Below are 22,400 nucleotides of genomic sequence, written 5' to 3'. Positions count from 1 at the left end.
TGCCAGTACCTTATTCTGCCTACTTTGTTTTGGTATGGGGACACCCTAACTGAAAGCAGCAGAACTAGAAAAGCAGGACCAAAAAGGTACCCATCCCATTGGTACGTGAGGTTCAGGGTAAGGCCTGATGTGGAACACGTTCTTTCCTTAACAAGACTGTACAGAACACTCAGGGATGGCAAAATGCCTATGGGATTCCTGAATTTACAGAAAAACTAATATATTCATAACATACCACTCACTGAAAAGACATCTCTCAAGAATGAAGGAGAGGGCTGGAGGGATGATTCCGTGGTTAAGAGCACTGGTTGCTCATTCCCAGCAATCACACAGCTGCTCATAACTACTATGACTCCAGCTCTGGGGATTCAATGTCTTCTTCTGGTCTTGACAGGCATCTGGCACACATGTGATACACACACATGCATGCAGACAAACACCCATACACATAAAATAGTAATAAAATCAGCAATAAAACCAAAAAATAGTAATAAAAAAGGTTAAAGAGACTAGAAGAACAGAGTTCTGAACACCAATCATTTTTCTTATCCCTACCCTTGGATACAAACCGTTACATGGTGATTCCCATCTACTATTGTAGACACAATGACCGGAGTCATGGAGTCTAACATGGTTGCATTCTGTCTGTGCTGTGACCCCCACCAACCCTGCCACTCAATACACATGTGATCCCCAGCAAGTTATTGAATCTCTAGTTCCTCCTAAGAGGAAAGAGTAGCTCCTATTTTACAGAGTTGTTGTCACGGTTAAATGAAAATAATAAATACCAAAGCAGCTCAGACAACCCCTGCCACAAGGCAGACGCTCAGTGAAAAAGAAAGCTGGCCGTGTTAAAATTAACACCTCCGGAAACCGAACGCCAGAGTTGGAAATTAAACCGAGTACACATCTGATAAGGAAAGAATGAAGCCAACAGGATGAGGAAAATGTGATTCACACCGCGCGGGTCCTCGGTTCGAGCACATCACTTCTTCCTACCACCATGGCTCCTGGCGACGAACACTCTCGTCTGAGAATGACATCTCTCGGCTTAATCACACTTCTTAAGCTTTGTTTTGTTTTTCCTCCCAGCCCTATTCAATTTCCCACCGCTTCTCCATGCAAGCCTTTGTTCCCTGTCAAAATCCCCTCCGCTGCTGTAAATAATCTCTCTCCCTCTTTTATATTACCTTTCAAATATTTATAGACTGTTATTCTCCTTCCCTCTGGGCCATACATCATTTTTGTTGCCCTTCTCCTGGATTCGCCCTAGTTTATCTACATCTTTCAGAGAAAAACAAACCCAGGTGCTTCATGATGAAAAGAGCACACCCAAAACTAACAGCTAATAGCCCCAACCAACACGGCCTCTTATCCAATGCCACACACACACACACACACACACACACACACACACACTCTTTGATGTGCCTCTGACTCCTTTTCTCCAATAACTCATAATTTCATCTCTGAGATAACTCAGGAGAGCATGATAAGGGAGCTGGAATGATGGGGCGCCGCAAGCCAGCAGCTCCTGGAGCAGGATGCTGGGGGGAAGGTCCCCTCCCGCTAATGAGAAATTATGTGTGCTGTCCGCTACTTCTGCTTGTTAACTCCGGGCCACCTCCTGCATTTGGTCACCACTGCATGCACTGAGCAGCACCCATGAGACCCTCTTTTGCTTGGCTTGGCCTTAAAGAAAAGGAAAACGAACACAGTTGGTTTTTTTTTTTTTTTTTTTTGCAAATTAGCCCAGGTTTTGTTAAGTAATATAAAGAAAACTAAAACTAAACAAAATTTGCTCGCAGCCAGGCTGTCAGTCAACAGCCCCTTTCTCAGTGGAAGACTCCGCAACACATCCACGTCAGTTTCTCCACACTTCTTCTGGACAGTGACTGCGTCGCATGCCCGCAGCACGTCTGTGTGGAGGCCCTGCTTCTTACTCTCGGGGGCGTGGTCTTATGTGTGCCTTCCATCTCAGCTGTGAGGCCAGCAAGGTCGTAGGGTGCTCCCCTGATAAAACTGAAGCTAACCCCCAAACCTTAGAATCCTGAGCTGTGTGGCTGAGCAACGCTCCTTGAGACCTTTAGAAAGGTAAAAATATATGGCTAACACCACACACACATATCAGTGGAGTTGCCCCCTCCCCCCCCAAAAAAGCATAGCCACGAAAAGGGAGAAGCTGACTTACATTTTAATGTGAGAACTTAATATTTCAAATAATTTTGTTTGGGTTTGTTTTTCTCTGAAAGATGTAGATAAACTAGGGCGAATCCAGGAGAAGGGCAACAAAAATGATGTATGGCCCAGAGGGAAGGAGAATAACAGTCTATAATATTACGTTCAACTTATAATATTAAGTACAGCTGAATGAGATGGAGTGTGGAAAGACTTGGTCTGTTTATGTGCCTTACCTAAGAATATAACAATTACTGCACACGAAACTTAATGTCTTAAATTTTGGTTTTGATTTACCTATTTTTTACTTTCTGTGTAGATATTTTGCCTGCACTGCCTGTGGATGACAGAAGAGGGCATTAGATTCCTTGTAATAGGAGTTACAGATGGTTGTGAGCCATCATGTAGGTGCTGGGGGTTAAGCCTGGGTCCTCTGGAAGAGCAGCCAATGCCCTTAACCACTAAGCCATTTCTCCATTGCTGTCAGGCAGCTTAATTTTCACAAAAACTGGCTGATGGTTGCACAGTGGGCCACAATCACACTCGTTCAGCTGCCTGTAGCAAGAACTCATCTGAAGTGCATGTGTTCTAGGTCTTGCTTTTATAGTTCATCATAGTCTGCAAACTCATTTTTTCATAGCTATATCATATTTGATGAAAACTGCATATTCTAAGTATCTTGTAAAAACTATAGGTAGGCTAACAAATCCAGGAAACGGTTACTGTACTCACTTGCACAAACCAATGAAGTGGCCTTTCCCAATCAGAGGGATAAGAAGGCTTTTAGAATCATATCTTAGATTCTTCCAAAGACAGACCTTCCTCTCCAGACAAAAACTTATCAAAATAACAGCAAGATTATTTTCCTGAGCCGGGCGGTGGTGGCGCACGCCTTTAATCCCAGCACTCGGGAGGCAGAGGCAGGCGGATCTCTGTGAGTTCGAGGCCAGCCTGATCTACAAGAGCTAGTTCCAGGACAGGCTCTAAAAAAGCTGCAGAGAAACCCTGTCTCGAAAAAACAAAAACAAAACAAACAAAAAAAAAAACAAAAAAAAAGATTATTTTCCTGAGTATCTTCATCTTCAAGACCTGCGGTCAAGCATTTATGACCATGGTGTTCTCAGAGAGGAGCCCGGTAATGCATCTGCCATTGTGACAACACTCCTTCCACGTTAATGAAAAATCAACTTTAGGTCAGGCGATGGTAGCAGACGCCTTTAATCCCAGCACTCGGGAGGCAGAGGCAGGAAGATCTCTGTAAGTTCAAGACCAGCCTGGTCTACAAGAGCTAGTTCCAGGACAGGCTCCAAAGCTACAGAGAAACCCTGTCTCGAAAAACAAAAAGAAAAAAAAGAAAAGAAAGAAAAAGAAAGAAAAAAATCAACTTTAAAATAGCCGAATGACTACACAGTAAGAATAAGGTTAGACTCTATTAACCAGAATATCTGACTAAGCAGACCCTTTTCACGATCTACAATTGAGGAGCCAACCAACTTCAACTGAAATAGATTATTTTAAAAATTACTCAAATCTTTAAAATGTCTAACTTGAATTATACTGAATCCACATGAAGTTAATGTTCTAGGCTTCCTCCACTTTGCAGACATTGGCTTTCTCCCACGCTCAGTTACTTGCTTCGTGTCTCCTTCACTGGCCGTGTGGTACGGCCTGAGCATAGCCTCTAGACTACACATGTGCAGGGCTACCTCCTTGTCATTATTCCCTAAATAATACGAAAAATAACCCTTCTCGCAGTACTGGGAATTGAACCCAGACCTTGTAGACAACAGGCAAACACTCAAGCTACACCCCAGGCCATTATTACAAGTATTTATATAGCATTTACACAGTATTGGTTATTGTGAGCCCCCTAGAGAAGACTCAGAGGACTTGAGAGTCCGGTGGTTAACCTCACCCCCAAGAAGCTCTAGCATGGCCTGGGAGATGATGGGCCTCTGGGCATACTTAGGGAAGGTTAAACTGATTAGGTTACTGGAAATGGGAAGACATGCCCACTGTGGGTAACACTATTCCCTATTCAGGGAACCTGGGTTGTATAAAAAGGAGCAAGTGAGTTGAGCAAGACAGTCATAGAAGTCTAGAAGTCTGCTTCTTGACCGTGGATGTAATGTGACCAGCTAACTGAAGCTCCTGCCATCCTGAAGTCCCGGCCACCACTCACATCCTGAGCCAACTCCTTCCTTGAGCTGCTTTTGTCAGTATATTTTATCACAACCAAAGAAAGGTGACCAATACATTTAAAGGTGACTTGACCCTCCTAGAATTTTAAATGGGGTGGGGGATGTGAACCCAATCCCCTAGGCTACCAGGACACAGCTGTGCACCTACTCACTCCTCAGTGTAGAAGGAGCAGCGCCCGCTACACCTCAGTGTAGCTCCGCCACAGCTACACACCAAACAGAAGCACCGAAACTGTGAACAGCAGATGTTTACATTATGATTCATAGCAGTAGCAAAATTACAATTATGAAGTAGCAATGAAATAATTTTATGGTCGGGGGGGGGGTCACCAGAATATGAGGAGCCATATTCAAGGGCTGCAACATTAGGAAGGCTGAGAACCACTGTTCTAGACCACGGCTGTGAAATGATTCAGTCATTGATTGATATCTTTAACTTTAAATCTGCTGCAGTTAAAATTGAACTAGGAGTTGAAGCTGAATAAAAAAAAACAAAGAGCACACTGCCGTAGCCTGTCTTGGACCATTTTCACTGGCCTGGCTAAAATGGCCTAATGAGAACTGGAAGTGGTGGTTTGCAGAGATGGCTCAGTGACTAAGAACACTGGCTGTTGTTGCAGAGGGGAAGTTCAACTCCCTACATCCACATGGTGGCTCACAACCATCCGTAACTCCAGTTCCAGTGAATGCAACGCCCTCTTCTGGCCTCAGTAGGCTCTACATGCACATGGTACACTAAAATGCAGGCAGGCAGAATGTCAGGAAGGCACGCATGCACACATATACTCGCACACACACAAATTAGAAATAAATCTTGAAAATGAATTTTAAAAAGCTGCATATTTTGGTCCTTTGATTGCCTTTCAGAACACTCAGTTCTATGGCTACTCTTGTCTCTTTTCAATGGGGCCAGTCCTAGAAAGTTTTCATGTAGGGGATATTGCAACTCTTATCACATAGGGTCAATTTTTATAACCAGCAGGAAACTCCACTATGCTAAGAGGAGGGATACAAGCTGGACGGTGATGGCGCATGCCTTTAATTTCAGCACTTAGGAGGCAGAGACAGGCAGATCTCTGTAAGTTTGAGGTCAGCCTTGTCTACAGAGAGAGTTCCAGGACAGACTCCAAAGCTACAGAGAAAGCCTGTCGGGGGAGTGAGGGGAAGATAGAAGTGAGAAATGAGCAAAGGACACAAAGGATGGCTTGGATGGTTCACTGAAAAAAATTCACATGATACTTAAAACATATTGTCAGCTGAGGGGGCATTCCAAGCCTCTGCTGCCTCCTACCTCCCTTGTAAGTGGATGGAGCTGCTTCTATCTTGTAAGTCATCGCCTTCAGGCCACACAGATCAAGCGTGCCATCTTCAGTGTGATGTACTTGGGGTAGCCAGGAAACCACTCTACTCTAAAGGGTTCATGTAATCAGATCCCAGAAAATTCAGGGTCATCCATCCTTCCAAAAATCATTGCTTAATGTTGTCTACCAAGTCTCGCTTGACATTCAAAGTTAACACCTTCCCTAGATTGAGACTGGGAAGTGCTCGTTTTCCTTAAAAAAAAAAAAAAAAGTATATGTGGGGGGTATATGTATGTGATGGAACACCTGACACACGTGCTAGGAACTGAACCCCAATCCTCTGCAAGAACAGCACATGCTCTTCATCATGGCCCATCTCTCTAGGATACACTTCTTCCTGGTTTTCTTTTTTTGGAATGAAAGCGTCTCCCTATTTAACTCAGACTGGTCTCTAGTTTGTGATCTTCCTGCCTCAGCCAATGCCAGGATCAGGACAAAGTTCCACTACACCAAGCCTTTAAGCACCCTTCATTCCTCTAAGCTGAAATATAACTGTTCACTGTTCAGTCTGGCAGAGCCCAGAGGAAAGATTAATTCTGCCGAGGCAGCCAGTGTCTGGAGGGAGTGCCACGCGTCACAGCTACCCAAATGACAGGTAACCTCACCCCCAAAATAACCTCCGACCCCATGTTTCCTGCCTCGACTGCCACCACCTGTCCACGCAGCTCCCCACTGAGCCATCCCGTAAGCCTCTGCTCCCACCTGGCTCCTAACAGCCACACCCAGCAGCAGAGATCTTAGATGCGAGTAAATCAGCCACGTGCTCACTGCTTCAACACTCCAGTGACTTTCCATGGCAACCTAATAAAATCCCCAGCCTCCCCTCAGTGGCCTACACAGTCCAGGGTGATGCAGGCCCACGAATGTCACCCCGTTCAAGCCGCTGCAGACACTGGCCACCTGCCCGCTGTAAGCAGCTTTGCCCTGCCTTCCTCTCCATCATAAATGCTTTCCCAAAGACCCTGACTGGAACAACTCATCATCCCTGAGAACTAGCTCCAGCTCGTTTTTCTCAGAGAGGCTTTTTATATTTGAACAGCTAGGGTGCCATCCATCCCACCCCCTCCCTTCTCTTCATAACACCCCTTCATTAAAATATCTCGATTATTACTTATTTATTAAATCTTTCCATCCCTGGAAAAAAATAAGCTCAATGAGAGAGAAGTGTTTCATGCAAAGCTATGTATCACACACTTAGAAGACAGCCTTCTCAGTGAATATTCCTTCAATAAATAAAATGGAGAAACCTAGCAAAGGTAAAGGAGGGGGAAATCTCTGCAGATGGCAGACTCAGCAGGTGCAAATTCACTTTAGCAAATACTTACTGGTGCTTCGTGAACACAGGCCGCTCCACTGACTTAACGCATGGCCTGTGTGTTCTGGACACTCCTCCCCCCGCACACATACCTTGAGCTCCGAGTTAAGATAAAGTACAAAGAGGGAATAAGTGTGGAAATCAATACCGAAAGTCATGTGTTAGTACACAATGAACTGACCTGACATTTGGCTGGATGAAGCAATAGCTAAGAATTCTTACTGCCAATAAACATCAGAAAATCTGCTATAACTATAACACTGAATCAATATTTTCTTTTGACAACAAGCCAGCTATTCACAGTCTATTTTAAAAGTCACTTACCCATTTTGCTCTGGAAAGTAGGCTCCACGCTTGTAAACTAAGACCAGATTAGCAATTATGAAGTCGGTCCGCAAGCGTAAGAGACTAGAGTAAACTGGGTTTGCAATGTAATTTGCTCAGCAACAGCGATCAATGTTAAATGTGAATTTTCACAAGGGTGTCAAAAACAGCCCATGAATTTAATTTTTTTGTCAGGTGAAGAGCAGACAGCCAGATGGAGGCAAAAACGCAATACCCTTGCATCGGTTTGTGAAAGCCACAAAAGGTGTCTAATTAACCAGAAATAGCAGCTAGAGCCACGGAGGGCCAGGCGCCCAGTCTACTATCCCCCTTCCTTCCTGTATGACTGACTGCATGCCTAGGCTCAGGGTCCAGGTCATCTGACCAAGGTATGACACTCATCACTGCATGAGTTCACCTGCTCCCACACCCCACAAACCTGCTCTTTGAGAGATCTGAGTCTCCCTACCCCAGAGGAATCCAGAAATAGAACAGACCCAGAAAGATAGAGAGAGAGAGAGAAGACAATGACACAGTAAAACCGGGGACTCGGAAGAAAAAAACCACAATGGATGTAGGAAGGGATTCAAAGTGTCTTAACACATGGATGGTTTACGGGGGATTTCACAGCCTGTGATGCTGGGAGGAAGACGGCAGAGCTGGTCCTAAAGCTTTCCAGCCAAGTTAAAGGAGAGTGAAGGAAGGAAGCAGAGCTGGTCCAAGGGCTTTCCAGTCAGGTTAGCGGAGAGCAAAGTTTCATTGTGGGGAGTCCTGGAGATGGATGGTGGTGATAGCTGAATCCATCAGAAAAGAGTCAATGCGGAACTGGAGACGGTGAATTATATAGCACACGATTTTTTTTCTTAATCCACTAAGAAATTAATCTGAGGAGCTAGAAAGATTAGCTCAGCTGATATGACATTTAGCTTTAATTGTCACCTTGACAATCACCTGGGAAGAGAATTTCAATGAAGAATTGTCTACAATAGTTAACAAGTGGTAATACCTGCAAGAGATTGTCTCATTTAAATTAAGTGACATAGGAAGACCCAGTCCAGTGTGGGTAGCGCCATTCCCTAGACAAGGAGTCCTGATATGTAAGAGTGGAGGAGTGGGGGAGGGGGAGTAGCAGAATTCGGCTGAGTGCAAGCAAGCAAGCATGTGTGCATTTTTGTTCTTTCTGTTCTCGGCTGGGGATGATGCAACCATCTGTCTCAAGCTCCTGACACTGTGACTTCCTTGTACAAGTGGGCTATAACCTGGAATTATAAACCCTTTCTCCCATAAGTTGCTTTTGGTCAGGGATTTTTTTTTAATCACTGTAACAGAAATGAGACTAGAAATTGGTAATGTGTTGGTTGCAAAAGCATGAGCATCTGAGTTTACACACACACACAAGTACAAGCTGAGTGTGGCAATGCACTTCTGCAACCCCAGTGCTGGGAACAGGTAGGGGAGGCAGATCCTGGGAGTCTCTCACCCATCAATCTAGCCAAACAGGGAGCTTCAGGTCTTCAAGCCCAAGATGGAAAGTAACTGAGGAAGACACCTGATGTAGACCTCTGGCCTACGCACACACACACACACACACACACACACACACACACACACACACTCTTCACCCATGTGGGTTCCAGGGCTTGAACTCAGGTCATCAGGCTCGGCAGCATGTGCCTTTACCTGCTAAGCTATCTCACCAGCCCTAAATTTTCAACCGTTTAAGAAAATTTTAAATTCTATGGAAAATACAAACTGGAAATCAGTGTTTTTACCCGTGTCTATAGGTGAGTCCATGATCACTCGAGTTTTAAAACACAACTTAACCTCCACTTGCTGATTCATTCTGAAAAGGTTTACTGACTACTGACCACAAAGCCAGATACTGGACCGTGCAAAGAAGGACCAAATGAGTGGATGTGGTCCTTGTCTGTAGTGTTGAGGTTTTTTTTGTTTTTTTTTTTTTCACAGACAGGTGTGAACGAGATAAAATTCTTAGGTGCTTCATAAGGTGTCATACAACTAACTTGTGACCTTAAGTTCAGTATTTAAACGTTTTATGACTTTAAACATTCTTTCCAGGCAAAGGCAAGACGAAAGGCCTACCATCTGTGTAGGTTACAGTTGTAACTACTAAAATACTAGCCAGAGAATTCCCATGAGGCCAGTACAGTTGTCAGATACGGAAACGAACGGGCCCTAAACAAAAGCCACCAAGTCTGTTTACCACAGGGCACGGGATGGGAGCCCCATCTAACGTTTTCTTTACTCAGTCTCTCAACCTTTGCCCCCATAAGGAGCTTTGTTCTGTTGGAAAGTTGGGAAACCTTTTGACTCTGAAAGTAAAACTTAATACTTTATCTAAAGGCTTTTACTACTTAACATCATTTCCGATTCTATTTTTGACTGAGAGTGGTCCTTAGTCATAGAACGCCCAGATGAGTGCCCCATCACTCTGCCTGAGTTACTGTTACCGCCGTCTGAGTGAGGTGGCTGTCTCCTTTCATAGCTGAGAAACTGCAGATAAAAGGTGAAATGGGATTGTCGGTTTCTATGACCCCAGAGAGGGAGCCAACAATGAAAAGACACTATGTAAAAGAATGTAGTGATGGATACAGATCTGTTGAAATCCACAGAATGTATGGCACTGTGAGTGGATCTGAACATGTCATAGGTGATGGGGATGTCACGGCACAGGTTCATTAACGAGCCTGCTACTTTGACAGGGGAATTAGCCAATAATGGAGAAGCCTATGCCTGTGACGGGCCCAAGGACATATGAAAATCCCTAGGCCATCCTCTCCATCTTGGGGCAAACCTAAAACTGCTCAAAAAAAAAAAAAAAGCCTATTTTTCTAGAGAAAGAAAAAAAAAGCGCAAATAATCCATTATCTTTACTTGCTAAATCACAAGCTCTTTCTGGAAAAGTATGTGCAGGTCTTTCCATCTCCACACGGCTGCAGTTCAGGCCAGAGCGCCAGCTGCTGAAGAGACATGCAGAAGGGTCCTTTCTACGTTAGACACAGACCCAGCTGGGGAAAAAAAAGTGAATCCGGGCCACTGGGCTCCACACAAGCAGGAGTTGAGAGAGGCCCAGACACCAGGGTGGAGCTTGATCTGGGGGAGGGTGGGGATGTGTGTGGATGAAGTCCAGGGTGCTCCAGAAGGGAGAGCCCAGGGAAGATAACATTCAGGTCCTCACAAAGGCCATGCATGCAGAAGCCAGTGCTCTCTACAATGCAGCCCTTCACCTGACAGCTGTGCAGCCAAGGAGAGGAGCGGAGCTGCGCAGGGCTCAGGGAACGCCGTGGGTAAAACACTATCCACGGACACGGGAGGAGAGCTGGGCAGGGTTCAGGGAATGCCGTGGGTAGAACGTTATCCACAGACACGGGAGCAGAGCTGGGCAGGGCTCAGGGAACACTGTGGGTAGAATGTTATTCACAGACACGGGAGCAGAGCTGGGCAGGGCTCAGGGAACGCCGTGGGTAAAACACTTTCCACGGACACGAGAGTAGAACTGGGCAGGGCTCAGGGAATGTCGTGGGTAAACCAGTATCCATGGACACAGAAGCAGAGCAGGGCAGGGCTCAGGGAACCCCATGGGTAGAACGTTATCCACAGTCACGGGAGCAGAGCTAGGCAGGGCTCAGGGAATGCCGTGGGTAGAAGGTTATCCATGGACACGGGAGCAGAGCTAGGCAGGGCTCAGGGAACCCCGTGGGTAGAATGTTATCCGCAGACACGGGAGCAGAGCGAGGCAGGGCTCGGAATGCGGTGGGTAGAATGTTATCCATGAACACGGGAGCAGAGCTGGGCAGGGCTCAGGGAACGCCGTGGGTAGAACGTTATCCACAGACACAGGAGCAGAGCTGGGCAGGGCTCGGAATGCCGTGGGTAAAATACCACCCATGGACGACACCGGTGGGCAGCACTGGCTGAAAACTTATAGAAAAAAGCTCAATTTAAATTAAATTTTCAAAGATGAAATCATAGGAAAAAATGTTGTAATTGCTATTTTAAGTCACTGTCCTTTAAAGCCCCTCAAAAAACTGTTCTTTCCCAAGGTGCCCTCCAAACTGGGAAGGAGCAATGTGCTGATCGGTAGTGTGCCTGCTGACGTAGAACCAATAACAAACAGGGAATTTACTCAAAAGGCTATTTTTACACTAATCCCCACCCAAAATAGCAAGAATCTTATAGACATGAGGTCCATCTCATGCAACATGTGGTTAGTCTTAGCCAGTCCTTGACAAACTGTGGAGATCATCTCCTGATGTACGTCCTGACCTGATATAGGCCTCAGTTCCTCATAGAAGCTTAGCCTGGTAAACCAATTTCCTTTGAAGTGTCCTGAAAACTCAGCTAATGGTCTTGACAATAATTCTCGAGCTCTCTTACATTTGACATCTTAAGGAGCCAAAAGATGATAACTGAGATTCAAGGACAAAAAAAAAAAAAGAAAAAGAAAAAGTTCACTTCATTTTACCAAGTGAGAGGCCATGCAAACACGAGACAGCAAGCGTTTAATTCCAGGTCCCTAGGGAGCCAAGCTGGCAGATTTTACTATGCCAGCTAGCACCATGCCTACCACTTCTGTAGATCACCAAGTCACTTCCAACTCTGCCCTCCCATATCTGTATAACGAAATTCTATGCAATTAAGAATCCCAAGCCAGGCTGGAGAGATGCTCAGTGGTTAAGAGCACAGATGCTCTTGCAGAAGGAGGGTCAGCATTTAGCTCCCATATCAGGCAGTTCACAGCTGCCTGTGACTCCACCTTGGTGGGGGGAGAGGGAGCTGATGCTTCCAGGCCTCCATGAGTTTCTGCACTCATATGTACCCCCACCCGTGTGTGTGTGTATGTATGTGTGTGTATACATATGTGTATGTCTATACATACATAACTGCAAATAAAATAAATATTTAAGAACTCCAAGATGTATTAAATGAAAAGGTCGTATGTAAGCATTATACTCTTGTATATAATAAGAGTCAGAAACTTTTACATGCAGCAAGTTTATTTATTTGTGGGGGTTTTTTAAGACAGGGTTTCTCTATGTAACAATCCTGGCTGTCCTGGAACTCACTTTGTAGACCAGGCTGGTCTCTAACTCACGGAGATTCACCTGCCTCTGCCCCGCAAGTGCTGGGATTAAGGCGTGCGCCACCACCGCCCAGCTACATGCAGCAAGTTTTATTGAAATGATACATGGGAACTTCAGGCTGGACTCAAAAAACAATGACCTTTCACTGAAGACATTTTTTCAGTGTGTGGGTGTGTGGGGGGGGTGTGTAAGCCAGAGGCTGGTGTGTGTAAGCCAGAAGCTGGTATGTGCATGTGTGTGTATGTGTAAGCCAGAGGCTTGGGTGTGTGTGTGCTTGTGTAAGTCCTAGGAAGATGTGTGTATGTTTGTGAATAAGCCGAGGCTGGTGTGTGTGCGTGTGTGTAAGTCAGAGGCTTGTGTGTATGTTTGTGTAAGTCCTAGGCAGATGTATGTTTGTGTATAAGCCAGAGGCTGATGTGTGTCTATGACTGTGTGTGCATGTAAGCCAGAGGCTAATGTGTGTGTGTATAAGCCAGAGGCTTGTCGTGTGTGTATGTGGCGTATGTGTGTAAGCCAGAAGCTGGTGTGTGCATGTGTGTGTAAGTAGAGAGGCTAGTGTATATGTGTGTGTAAATCAGAGGCTGGTGTGTGTGTGTATGCTTGTGTGTGTAAGACAGAGCTGGTGTGTGTGTGTGTGTGTGTATGTGTGTGCGCGCGCTCATGTGGATAAGTCAGAGGCTGGTATGTATGTTAGCCAGAGGCTGGTATATGTATGTGTGTAAGCCAAAGGCTGGTGTGTATATATGTGTGTAAGTCAGAAGCTAATGTGTGTGTATGTTTTTGTATGTAAGCCAGAGGCTGGTGTAAGGTGTCTTCCTCTGCCACTCTACATTTTATTTTTGAAAGATTTATTTTTACATATACAAGTGTTTTTGCCCGTTTATATGTGTGTATGCACACTGAGTATTTCATGTGCACGGGTGTTTTGCTTACAGAGATGTATGTACACCATGTTTGTTCACAGTGCCCACAGAGGTCAGAAGCGGGAATCAGGTCCTCTGGTATTGAAGATACAGAGGATTAAGAGCCACCATGTGGGTATTAGAAACTGAACCCTCATCTTCTCTAAGAGCAGCGAGTACTCCTAACCACTGAACCATCTCTCCATCCCCTCTAGAGGTCTCTTACTGAACTTGGAACTTGCTGTTTTAGCTAAGCTAGCTGATCAGGAAACTCCAGCGATCCACCTGTCTCTACCTCTTTCACAGCACTGGGTAACGAACACACACTACCACACAGGACTTTTCCATGGGTGCTGGGGATCTGAACCCAGGTCCTCATGCTTACGGAGCAAGCACAGTGTGCCATCTCCCTGGCCTCCTCTGAGTGCTTTATACTCTGTAATAAATATTTAATATTTAAATTTTGTTCAATTTAATTTAAAGTGTGTGTGTGTATGTGTGTTTGTGTGTGTGTGTGTGTTTGGTTGCAAGTGCATGTATGCTACAGGTCATGTGTGGAGTCAGAGGTCAACATTAAGGAATCAATTCTCTGCCGGGCAGTGGTGGCGCACGCCTTTAATCCCAGCACTTGGGAGGCAGAGGCAGGCAGATCTCTGAGTTTGAGGCCAGACTGGTCTACAAGAGCTAGTTCCAGGACAGGCACCAAAGCTACAGAGAAACCCTGTCTCGAGAAACCAAAAAAAATCAATTCTCTCCTTCCCCTATGGGTTCTAAACTTGGGTCCTCAGGCACGGAAAGCCATTTTAACCTTTATGCCATCTCACCAGACCACTACCTAATACTCGCCTGCCTGAAGTAAATGTTACTTCAAATGAATCTCTAAAATTTATGCTACATATTTGCTCTGGTAGCAAGCTACCTAAGAGGATGACTTCCATGTGCTTCCTAAAAGCTTCAAGCCTCTATCTGGTTACTCTCTCTCCTCCCTCTCAATATGGTAGTTTAATTCTACTCCCATCTCCAGTTCCCTGATGCTCCTATCCCGACTTGGTCCAGAAGTCATCAGGTGCAATGCAGATGTCTCACGGTCAGATCTGTGAGGGAGACCATTGCAGTTCCTGTAGGCAGAGCTGAGCTGGCTGGTGGGGAGTCTGTCTCCTTGGGAAGGCAGAGTGAGCCTCCAGACCAACCCTGGCCCCCACTTGGTCCCCAGTGAATAAGCGCAGCACAGACTGGCCCAAACATCCCCCTTCCCTTTGCTTGATGCTTCAAGATGCCAAGAGGACCCTGAGGTTTGTCAGCTCCTGAGGCTAAACAGGAATTGGGTTGGGGTCCTCCTTGACCCTGATCCCTCTTGTGCTACCCTGCGGCTCTTTTCTGTAAATCCCACCACCACTTGGACATCCCTTGCCAGAACTTCTCTGGTCCTACAAGGAGCCAAGTTTGGAAACTATTCTAAGTTTGTACTATGAGCATAAAATCCAATGAAAAATAAAGAGTACTCTTTTGGTTTGTGCCTTTTATTTTTTTAAATTTTGGTGCCCAAACTGGCAGAAAACAATGCCCTTCCTATAGAAATCAGATGTAAATTATCTTTTCCTAGGCTACTGATATACAGTGTGATTATCCCACACAGTGAGTCTCCCCTCACAGCTTCCAGACAGCACACAGTCTGAACTGTAGCCGCAGTGGCTCGGGGGATAAATGCATTACTGTATCTCCTATGCCCTTCACTCCTCGGGATGTAATCCCATCACCATACATTAGGACACTGTTACCTTTTCCTTTGTTAATTCAACGATCTACAGTGACAAACACAGACACACATACCTGCTTCTTGGAGGCATGCTTACCTTATCCTTTACACCCAGGACTCAGGGGAGCACTCGCCCCCCAGGAACCTTCTCGTTTTTTGAGAGGGGGAAACAGGAAGCCCAGCGTACCTGAGTAACTTATCTAAAGTTGCACAGCTACTGACACGGGGCTGAGTAATGCTATCCTGGTGGTTAAGCCCAGCAAACGGTGATTCATGAAAGCTTGATTAAGGTGGTACACAGTGCAAGGTTGGGCTTCATGGAGCCACAGCAGACCCTAAAGATATGCCGGGACACTCAGTATGCACAGTAGCCCCCCCCTTACCCAAAGTTTCCTTTGCTGGGATTTCACTTACCGGAGGATCAAGAATGGTCCAGAAGTATTAAATGGAAAATTGCAAAAATAAACCAAAAATGTTAAATAATTTTATTCTAAATATGTTATTGGAAGTTACTAATACCTAATTTACAAATTAAACTTTGTCACAAGTATGTAGATACAGGAAAGCATAGTACATGTTTGTGGGCATATGAATGTGCATGTGTGTATGCGTCTGTGTGAGCACATGTAAATGTGGAAGTGTGTCCCTGTGTTATCATGTTTGTGTCTGCATGTATGTTTAAGTGTTTCTGTATCTAAGAGTATGTTTGCTATGTGAATGTGTCTATGTGTTGTGTGTATGTGTGTATGAATGTGTACAAGGGCATAAGAGTCTCTTTTTATATATATGGCATATGAGTATGGATGTGTTTATTTGTTTACATGTATATGGATTTGTTCCTTGTGTGCATGTGTATATTTGTGTGTATGTGTATATGTATGTATGCCTATCCATGTGTGCCGATTATGTGCTTGAATATGTGGTTGTATGTGTAGCTGTATGTGCTCGTGTGCCCTGTCTGTGTGTATACTTGTGTGTATATATGTGCCTGTGTCTGTGGTTCAGTACTGTCTTCAGTTTCAAGCATGCACCTAGTCTTTAAAACCTATGCCCCACGGACACGGGGGCACTTCTTACTGAATTGTCAGAAACTCCTGAACTCAAAAAAACACTAGCAGGTTTCTTAAGTACCCCCTGTATTCCAAACCAACACCATCAACTTCAACTTTTTTACTTTTTTTTATTATGTGTGTGAGTGTGTGTGAGTGTGTGTGTGTGTGTGTGTGTGTGTGTAAATGCCACATGTGTAGGTACCCATGGACACCAGAAAGGGATATTGAATCTCCTGGAGCTGGCGTTACAGGTGATGGTGAACTGACAGGGGACTGCACTTGAGTCCTCTGCAAGAGTAGCAAGTGCTCTCAAACCCCACTAGCAACTATTTGAAGGACAGAAGTACATTATTTGTTGCAGCAGCCCTGGGCCATATGTGGCTACTGAATGTGTGTGGGTGTTTCTGTATCTAAGAATATGTGTGAATGTGTCTACGTGGCCAGTGCACTGGAGAAACCAAATGTTCTCACTGTCTTTCAGTAGAACAGTTTTAAACCACACGTAGCTGGAGGCTTCCATAGAGAGTGAGCACTCACCTACTTGGCTCTTTGGGGTTGAGCGAGAATACTGAATTCTGAAGGCACAGGAACTGATTGGATTTAGACTTCCTTGTTCAATCAGTTTGGCCAGTCAATTAGCTCCTACCTCAGCTATCAAGCATGTTCCAAAGAATTACTATCCCTGCCTCACAGTGACTCTGAGGAAGAAGAGAGATGGATTTGCATACTCACAACCACTGGAAGGCACTCAGCACATGCGTGCCTCCCATGTTCCCTCTCATTGTTCAAATGTGAAATCTAGAATTTGCCTTTTCAGACCCTTTCCACCTAGGGGATGTAGTCCCTGCTAGAGGAAGAGATGTCCAGTCCCAGGAAACAAGGACTCCGAGTTCCCGCTCAGGAGGACCCCATAATGGATGTAGAAGAATACATGAACAACCTCACTTCTCCCCGGTGTTCTCTGACTACAACTCTTGATAGTGATGAACAGCAAGTCAAAGCTGTTTACACTTTGCTTCAAGAAGCCACGGGCATCTTGGGAAGCAGCCAAAGGCAAAGCAGCAGAGGCAGAGAACGTCATGTGGCGCTCAGGAGGGCCCTGAGACTGCTTACGCGGCCACCACCCTCCTTCTTCCCTTTATATCAAATAAACCCAAGCCCCCAAGTTACCTGAGGCAGCAGAGGTGGGAGTATTGGCTGGCGGAGGCTGGGCAGAGCTGCTGGTCTCAGCCATCAGGCACGGGTTGCTGGCACTGTTCTCTCTCTTCACGAGCAGCTCAGCTGCACTGGGCAGCGGGATTGGGTGGCTGATGCCCAGTTCTTCTTCCTGGGCCTGCTGTCTTCTCAGGGCCACCTGGAAACACAGGGCAGCGAGTCACCCTCCAGCAAAGCATACACCGTTGCCAACTTGTGCTAACCTACTGTGCTTCTCCACATCTGTGAGGAAGGTAGAAGCAGCTCTCATTTTGGCCTTCTCCAGTTGCCTGACTCCCTAGGTGTGCTGGCTGGTTCGACGTCAGCTTGACACAAGCTAGAGTCACTTGAACGGAAGGAACTCCAATTGAGAAAATGCCTCAATAAGACTGGGCTATAGGCAAGCCTGCAGGGTATTTCTTTAATTAATGATTGATGTGAGAGGACCCAGTCCATTGTCAATGGGGCCTGTCCTGGGCAGGTGGTCCTGGGTTCTCTAAGAAAGCAGACTGAGCAAGCAAGCACTAGGAAACAAGCCAGAGCACCCCTCCATGGCTTCTGCATCAGCTCCTGCCTCCAGGTTCCCGCCCTGCTTGAGTCCCAGTCCTTGCTTCCTTCAACAGTGAACTCCAATGTGGAGGTGTAAACAAAATAAACTTGCTTTTTGCTTGTGGTGTTTCACTGCAGCAACAGAAACCCTAAGACATTAGGTAATGAAAATAACGCCAAGCTAGAAAAACTGTAGAGTGGACTCAACACCAAGAAAAAGCGCTGATCAGTTAGAAGGGAGAATTAGACCATTTGCCCCTTCATTCAACAGGTAGGTAAAAGGCCACTTGTACAGACAGTGAGGTAAGCTTAGACCCAAATGCCTCACCACTTAGGAGGGAAAATGGAGGGAAGCAAACAAGCAAGCAAGCTCAAGAGCAAATGTGCTGGACACCATAAGACGTACACAGCAAGCCTACAGAAAAAAAAAATCTCATCAAAACACCTTTAAAATCTAGATAGATGTTGGGGCATAGGCCAGTAATCCCAGAATTCAAAAAGGTAAAGGAGGAGGAGCAGGAGTTTGAGGCAAGCCTGGGCGACACAGCAAGACCCTATCTGGGAAAAGACCAACCGCCTTCAAAACGTAAACATCCGACAAGGACAAGAAGAGTTCTAGCAAAGATGTGAATAATAAATAGGGTGAGCAGGGTTTGAGAACACCTGAAGGACAGAACAATCTGGAAGAAGAAGAAGGGTGGGCAGGAAAGCCAGGGACTGGTGAAGTAGCCCAGAAGAGCCCTGCTTCCCCAGGCAGGTTGGAGCCAGGGGAAAAGGGGGCTGGAATCTGGTGCCTGGTGTCCTGGAGGAGGCAGAGACCTGAGCTGATTCACGCAGGAAGGCAAGCTAGAATTGGAAAAAGAACCCACCGTGCATTTACTAAACTCTGTATCATCCTTATTTAACTTGTCTTTTTTTTTTTTTTTTTTTTTGGTTTTTCAAGACAAGGTTTCTCTGCAGCTTTGTTAGAGCCTATCCTGGACCTAGCTCTTGTAGACCAGGCTGGCCTCTTTTAAATAACATTTAAATAACATTTGTTAAAGTTTGGTTCCAAAAAGGCTTAAGGGGGGAAAAAGTGTACTGTTTACTACATATGTAACAAAAACAAAAGACTTTCGCTGGAAACTGACCAGTGATGATGTAACAGATGGAAAAGTACCAATACCTGGGGGCCTAACGTCAAGAGGAAAGGGGAAATCAAAGTAGTAACTCAAAAGCATAATTCCACAGGCTGGGAATGTAGCTCAGGGGTACTTGCTTCATGTATGAATCCCTAGGCTTAGTGTACAAAACTTCAAAAAAAAAAAAAAAAGAAAAGAAAAGAAAGAAAAGAAAAGAAAAAACATATAACTAGGCTAGAGGCATGGCTCAGTGGGTAAGGAAGGGTTCCTGCAGTAAATCTGTGGTCCCAAGTTCAATCCCCACAACCCTCATCAAAGATGGGAACAAGGGCAAGGCAGTGGTGGTGCAAGCCTTTAATTCCAGCACTAAGGAGGCAGAGGCAGGTGGATCTCTGTGAGTTCGAGGCCAGCCTGCTATACAAGAGCTCGTTCCAAGACAGGCTTCAAAGCTACAGAGAAACCCTGTTTCAGGAAGAAAAAAGGGGGGAAGGTGGAAAGAAAGACCCATCTACACAAAACTGTCCTCTGCCCCCCAAACCTGTACCCTGTGCCCCAGATTTTTACAATCCACACTATAATCAATGTATTTAAAAAAATAAAACTATCATCCAAACTTAACTGATGACTGTGGAAGTTTGGCTCATAATGAAAGGAAGCTTTAATTTTGAATTTGAGACCTTAATTTTAAAAAAAAGCAGCTAGTCAAGACTAAATAAGCTTGTCTAGGTTTGTTGTGGCGTTTTTTTGTTTGTTTGTTTTTTTTTTTTTTTTTACATTAGTCAAGAGACTTAGAAGTAGAGCAGCAATGGCTTGGACAAGAATCTGCCGCCACTGCAGACCTCTGCAGTTTATCAAAACACACCTACACCAAACCCAAGCCCTGGCACACCCCAAATGCACAGTTTAGCTCTGCCAGGAACCCATACCATTTCAATAACCATTTCGGTTAGGAAATGCTTATTCAAACAGGGAGGGAGATAGCAACTGATTGAGGATGCAATTATTTTCAATTTATGTTTAATATCTATTTTAAATTATTTACAAGTGAGTGAAACCCAATTATTATCTGGATTTTTAAGAATTTGTCTTCCACAGCACCATATTCCTGGTGTGGGAAGTCCTAATACCCCATTCTGTGAGAAATTCTGAATTGCTTTTTTTGTTTTTAACTCGACTTTTAGCAACCTTAAATTAGCCCCCCAATCAAAGTGATTCAAAATTAATGTCTCCATTAAAATACTTCATTCTTTTGAGGAAACTCCTTCCAGCCATAGTCTTCACACTAAATACATAATCCAATCATTTTTACCTACAAGTATAATTTAGTAGTTCTTATGATTTATAATCTCATTGTGATGCTTTTCAATGTAATATAGAGCATATTTTCACTCATTACAGACTAAGCTAAAATATTTTTAAGAAACTAAAGAAAACTATTTTTAACTTCACAATATGTGAAGCCAAAGTATATATAATTTAAGACATATTTTTAAAAATATGACGCCCATTGGAGAGTATAATCTTTAAGGTTCGTTCAACCTTCTCATCTACATCACTTTCAAAAGATGTTCTTAACCAAAAGTAGTTGTCTTTAGCAGAAATTTCTTTGGTATCTTTTCATTTTAAATAACCTGCCTTAAGATGAAACAACATTTGGGGAAAAGAATGTATATTATTGTCTTCTAAAAATCCTTTAGGATACCTACATTTAACTATTTCCGTCAAGATGCTAAATTACTAGCCTGCTGTTCGCGCTGTTTGAAAATAAAAATCTACAGAGCTTCAAAACTGGCATCTTCATCCTGCACCTGCATTTTTTTTTCCATTTTTAAGCATGACTAAAACATTTTCAAAGTAATCTGGACTGGGATAACTTGGGTCGGGACTACAAATTTGCAAATGCTAGCATTTTCAGACCGCTCAAAATGGCTGAGGCGCTAGCTCGGGTCCGCGGGGCGAACCCGGAAAGTGCGCCAACAGAGGCGCAAACACGCTCCGCTCCCGCCCATCCCAAGGACTTTTCCAGAAAACCCCGGGAGCAGCGCTTTCCCGCGCCGCCAGGGTGAAACTGGCCCGTGCGCCTCCCTTCCACCTAATGGGGTAGCTTTTTAAGCGGGACGCCAAGCCAGGGACCCAGAAGGGCGAATCCCGCTACTCTGTGTAACATGGGGTTCGGGGTCATGGGGAATCCTCCCAGCGGGGCGAACCCCACAACTTCCAGCGTGGAATTAAATATCAAAACTGCCTCCCTTCCAGTAGAGCAAACCCCCACCTGTTTGCTAGCAATGTCTCAATCTCGGGAAGTCCGCACGGACGCCCCAACATCCCTGGTCGGAGGGCGCGGTCCCGAGGTCGTCTGAGTCGAGAAAACTCGCGACTCTGGGACCAAGTGAGTGGGGAACCCCGAAATTCTGATGGAAGACGGGGTCAGAATGGAGGGAAACTCTGAGCGGAGTTCCACCCAGCCCCCGAGGGCGAGGGTGCGTGTGCGCGGCCCGAACCCGGCATCGCCCCCTGGAGCCCCGGAAATCCATGGGACTCACGCAGAGTGAACCTCCTCGGTCGGTAGGGTCCCCGACCCTCCACCGCCCCCACCCCCGGCGTCTGGAAGCTGCGGCCCGCCGTCTGGAAGCGCGAGGCCGTCGGTGGTCCTCCACGAGCTGCCCCCCGTTCCCGGGAGCCCGCACTTACCTGCGCGGCCATCACGCGCTGTCGCTCCGCAATCAGGCTGCACTTCTTGCACTGGCAATCCCGCCACATGCAGAAGCGCTTGTGGCCCTTGAGCGGCGACGCGTAGCCGTGGTTCCTGCAGCGAGCGCACTTGGGCAGCCTCGGGGACTTCTTGCTTCCAGAACCCAGGCCCGACGGCCCGGAGCCCGAGGCGCCTCCGCTGCCCCCCGCGCCGGAGCCTCCGGCCGCTCCCGCCATCGCCCCGGCCGCTTTGCTGTAGCCGCCGGCTTTGCCCTGCGGCGGGGCCCCCGGAGCGTGCGGGACCTCCGTCGGTGTAGAGGGCTTGCTGAATGAGTCGTCGTTCGGCATCGAGCTTCGTCCCCTGCTCGCGGATCCACCCAACAAGCTGCGTAGCGCCCTAGAAGGAGTCCGGGAGGCGGGCACACGGCAGACGGACGTGCAGTCCAAATGAAGAAGCCCGAGAAGTGGGTGGGGAGTTGTACCTTTTTTTTTTTTTCTTTTGGCGCGCCTCGCGCAGGACTTTTGGATACTTTTCAGAACCTTCCGAGGATTGCGTGGGCGGGAGAGGACGCTACGCGGCGTAGCCACGCCCACTGTCCCCCAACTCCATCCAGTGGGCCTCTGTGTGCAAGCTTGCACCAGCTGCACGGA

The 22,400-nt window shown here is 45.9% G+C and overlaps 1 protein-coding gene across 1 annotated transcript in view; it reads right to left on the bottom strand.

Annotated features, from left to right (window-relative positions):
* The window catches only part of Dmrt1 (doublesex and mab-3 related transcription factor 1), a 94,002-nt gene extending 71,905 nt beyond the window's left edge, over nucleotides 1–22,097 (bottom strand). Inside the window, exons 1-2 of the mRNA XM_038312584.1 lie at nucleotides 21,750–22,097; nucleotides 17,365–17,548 (exon numbers count right to left, since the gene is read on the bottom strand). Of these exons, the coding sequence (XP_038168512.1) occupies nucleotides 17,365–17,548; nucleotides 21,750–22,097 (532 nt within the window). The remainder of the gene's footprint in view (nucleotides 1–17,364; nucleotides 17,549–21,749) is intronic.
* Between the last annotated feature and the right edge of the window lie 303 nt (nucleotides 22,098–22,400).

This window comes from Arvicola amphibius, chromosome 1 (assembly GCF_903992535.2).
Source record: "Arvicola amphibius chromosome 1, mArvAmp1.2, whole genome shotgun sequence".
In the NCBI taxonomy this organism is placed as follows: Eukaryota; Metazoa; Chordata; class Mammalia; order Rodentia; family Cricetidae; genus Arvicola; species Arvicola amphibius.
This window is presented reverse-complemented; position numbering and strand designations above follow the sequence as displayed.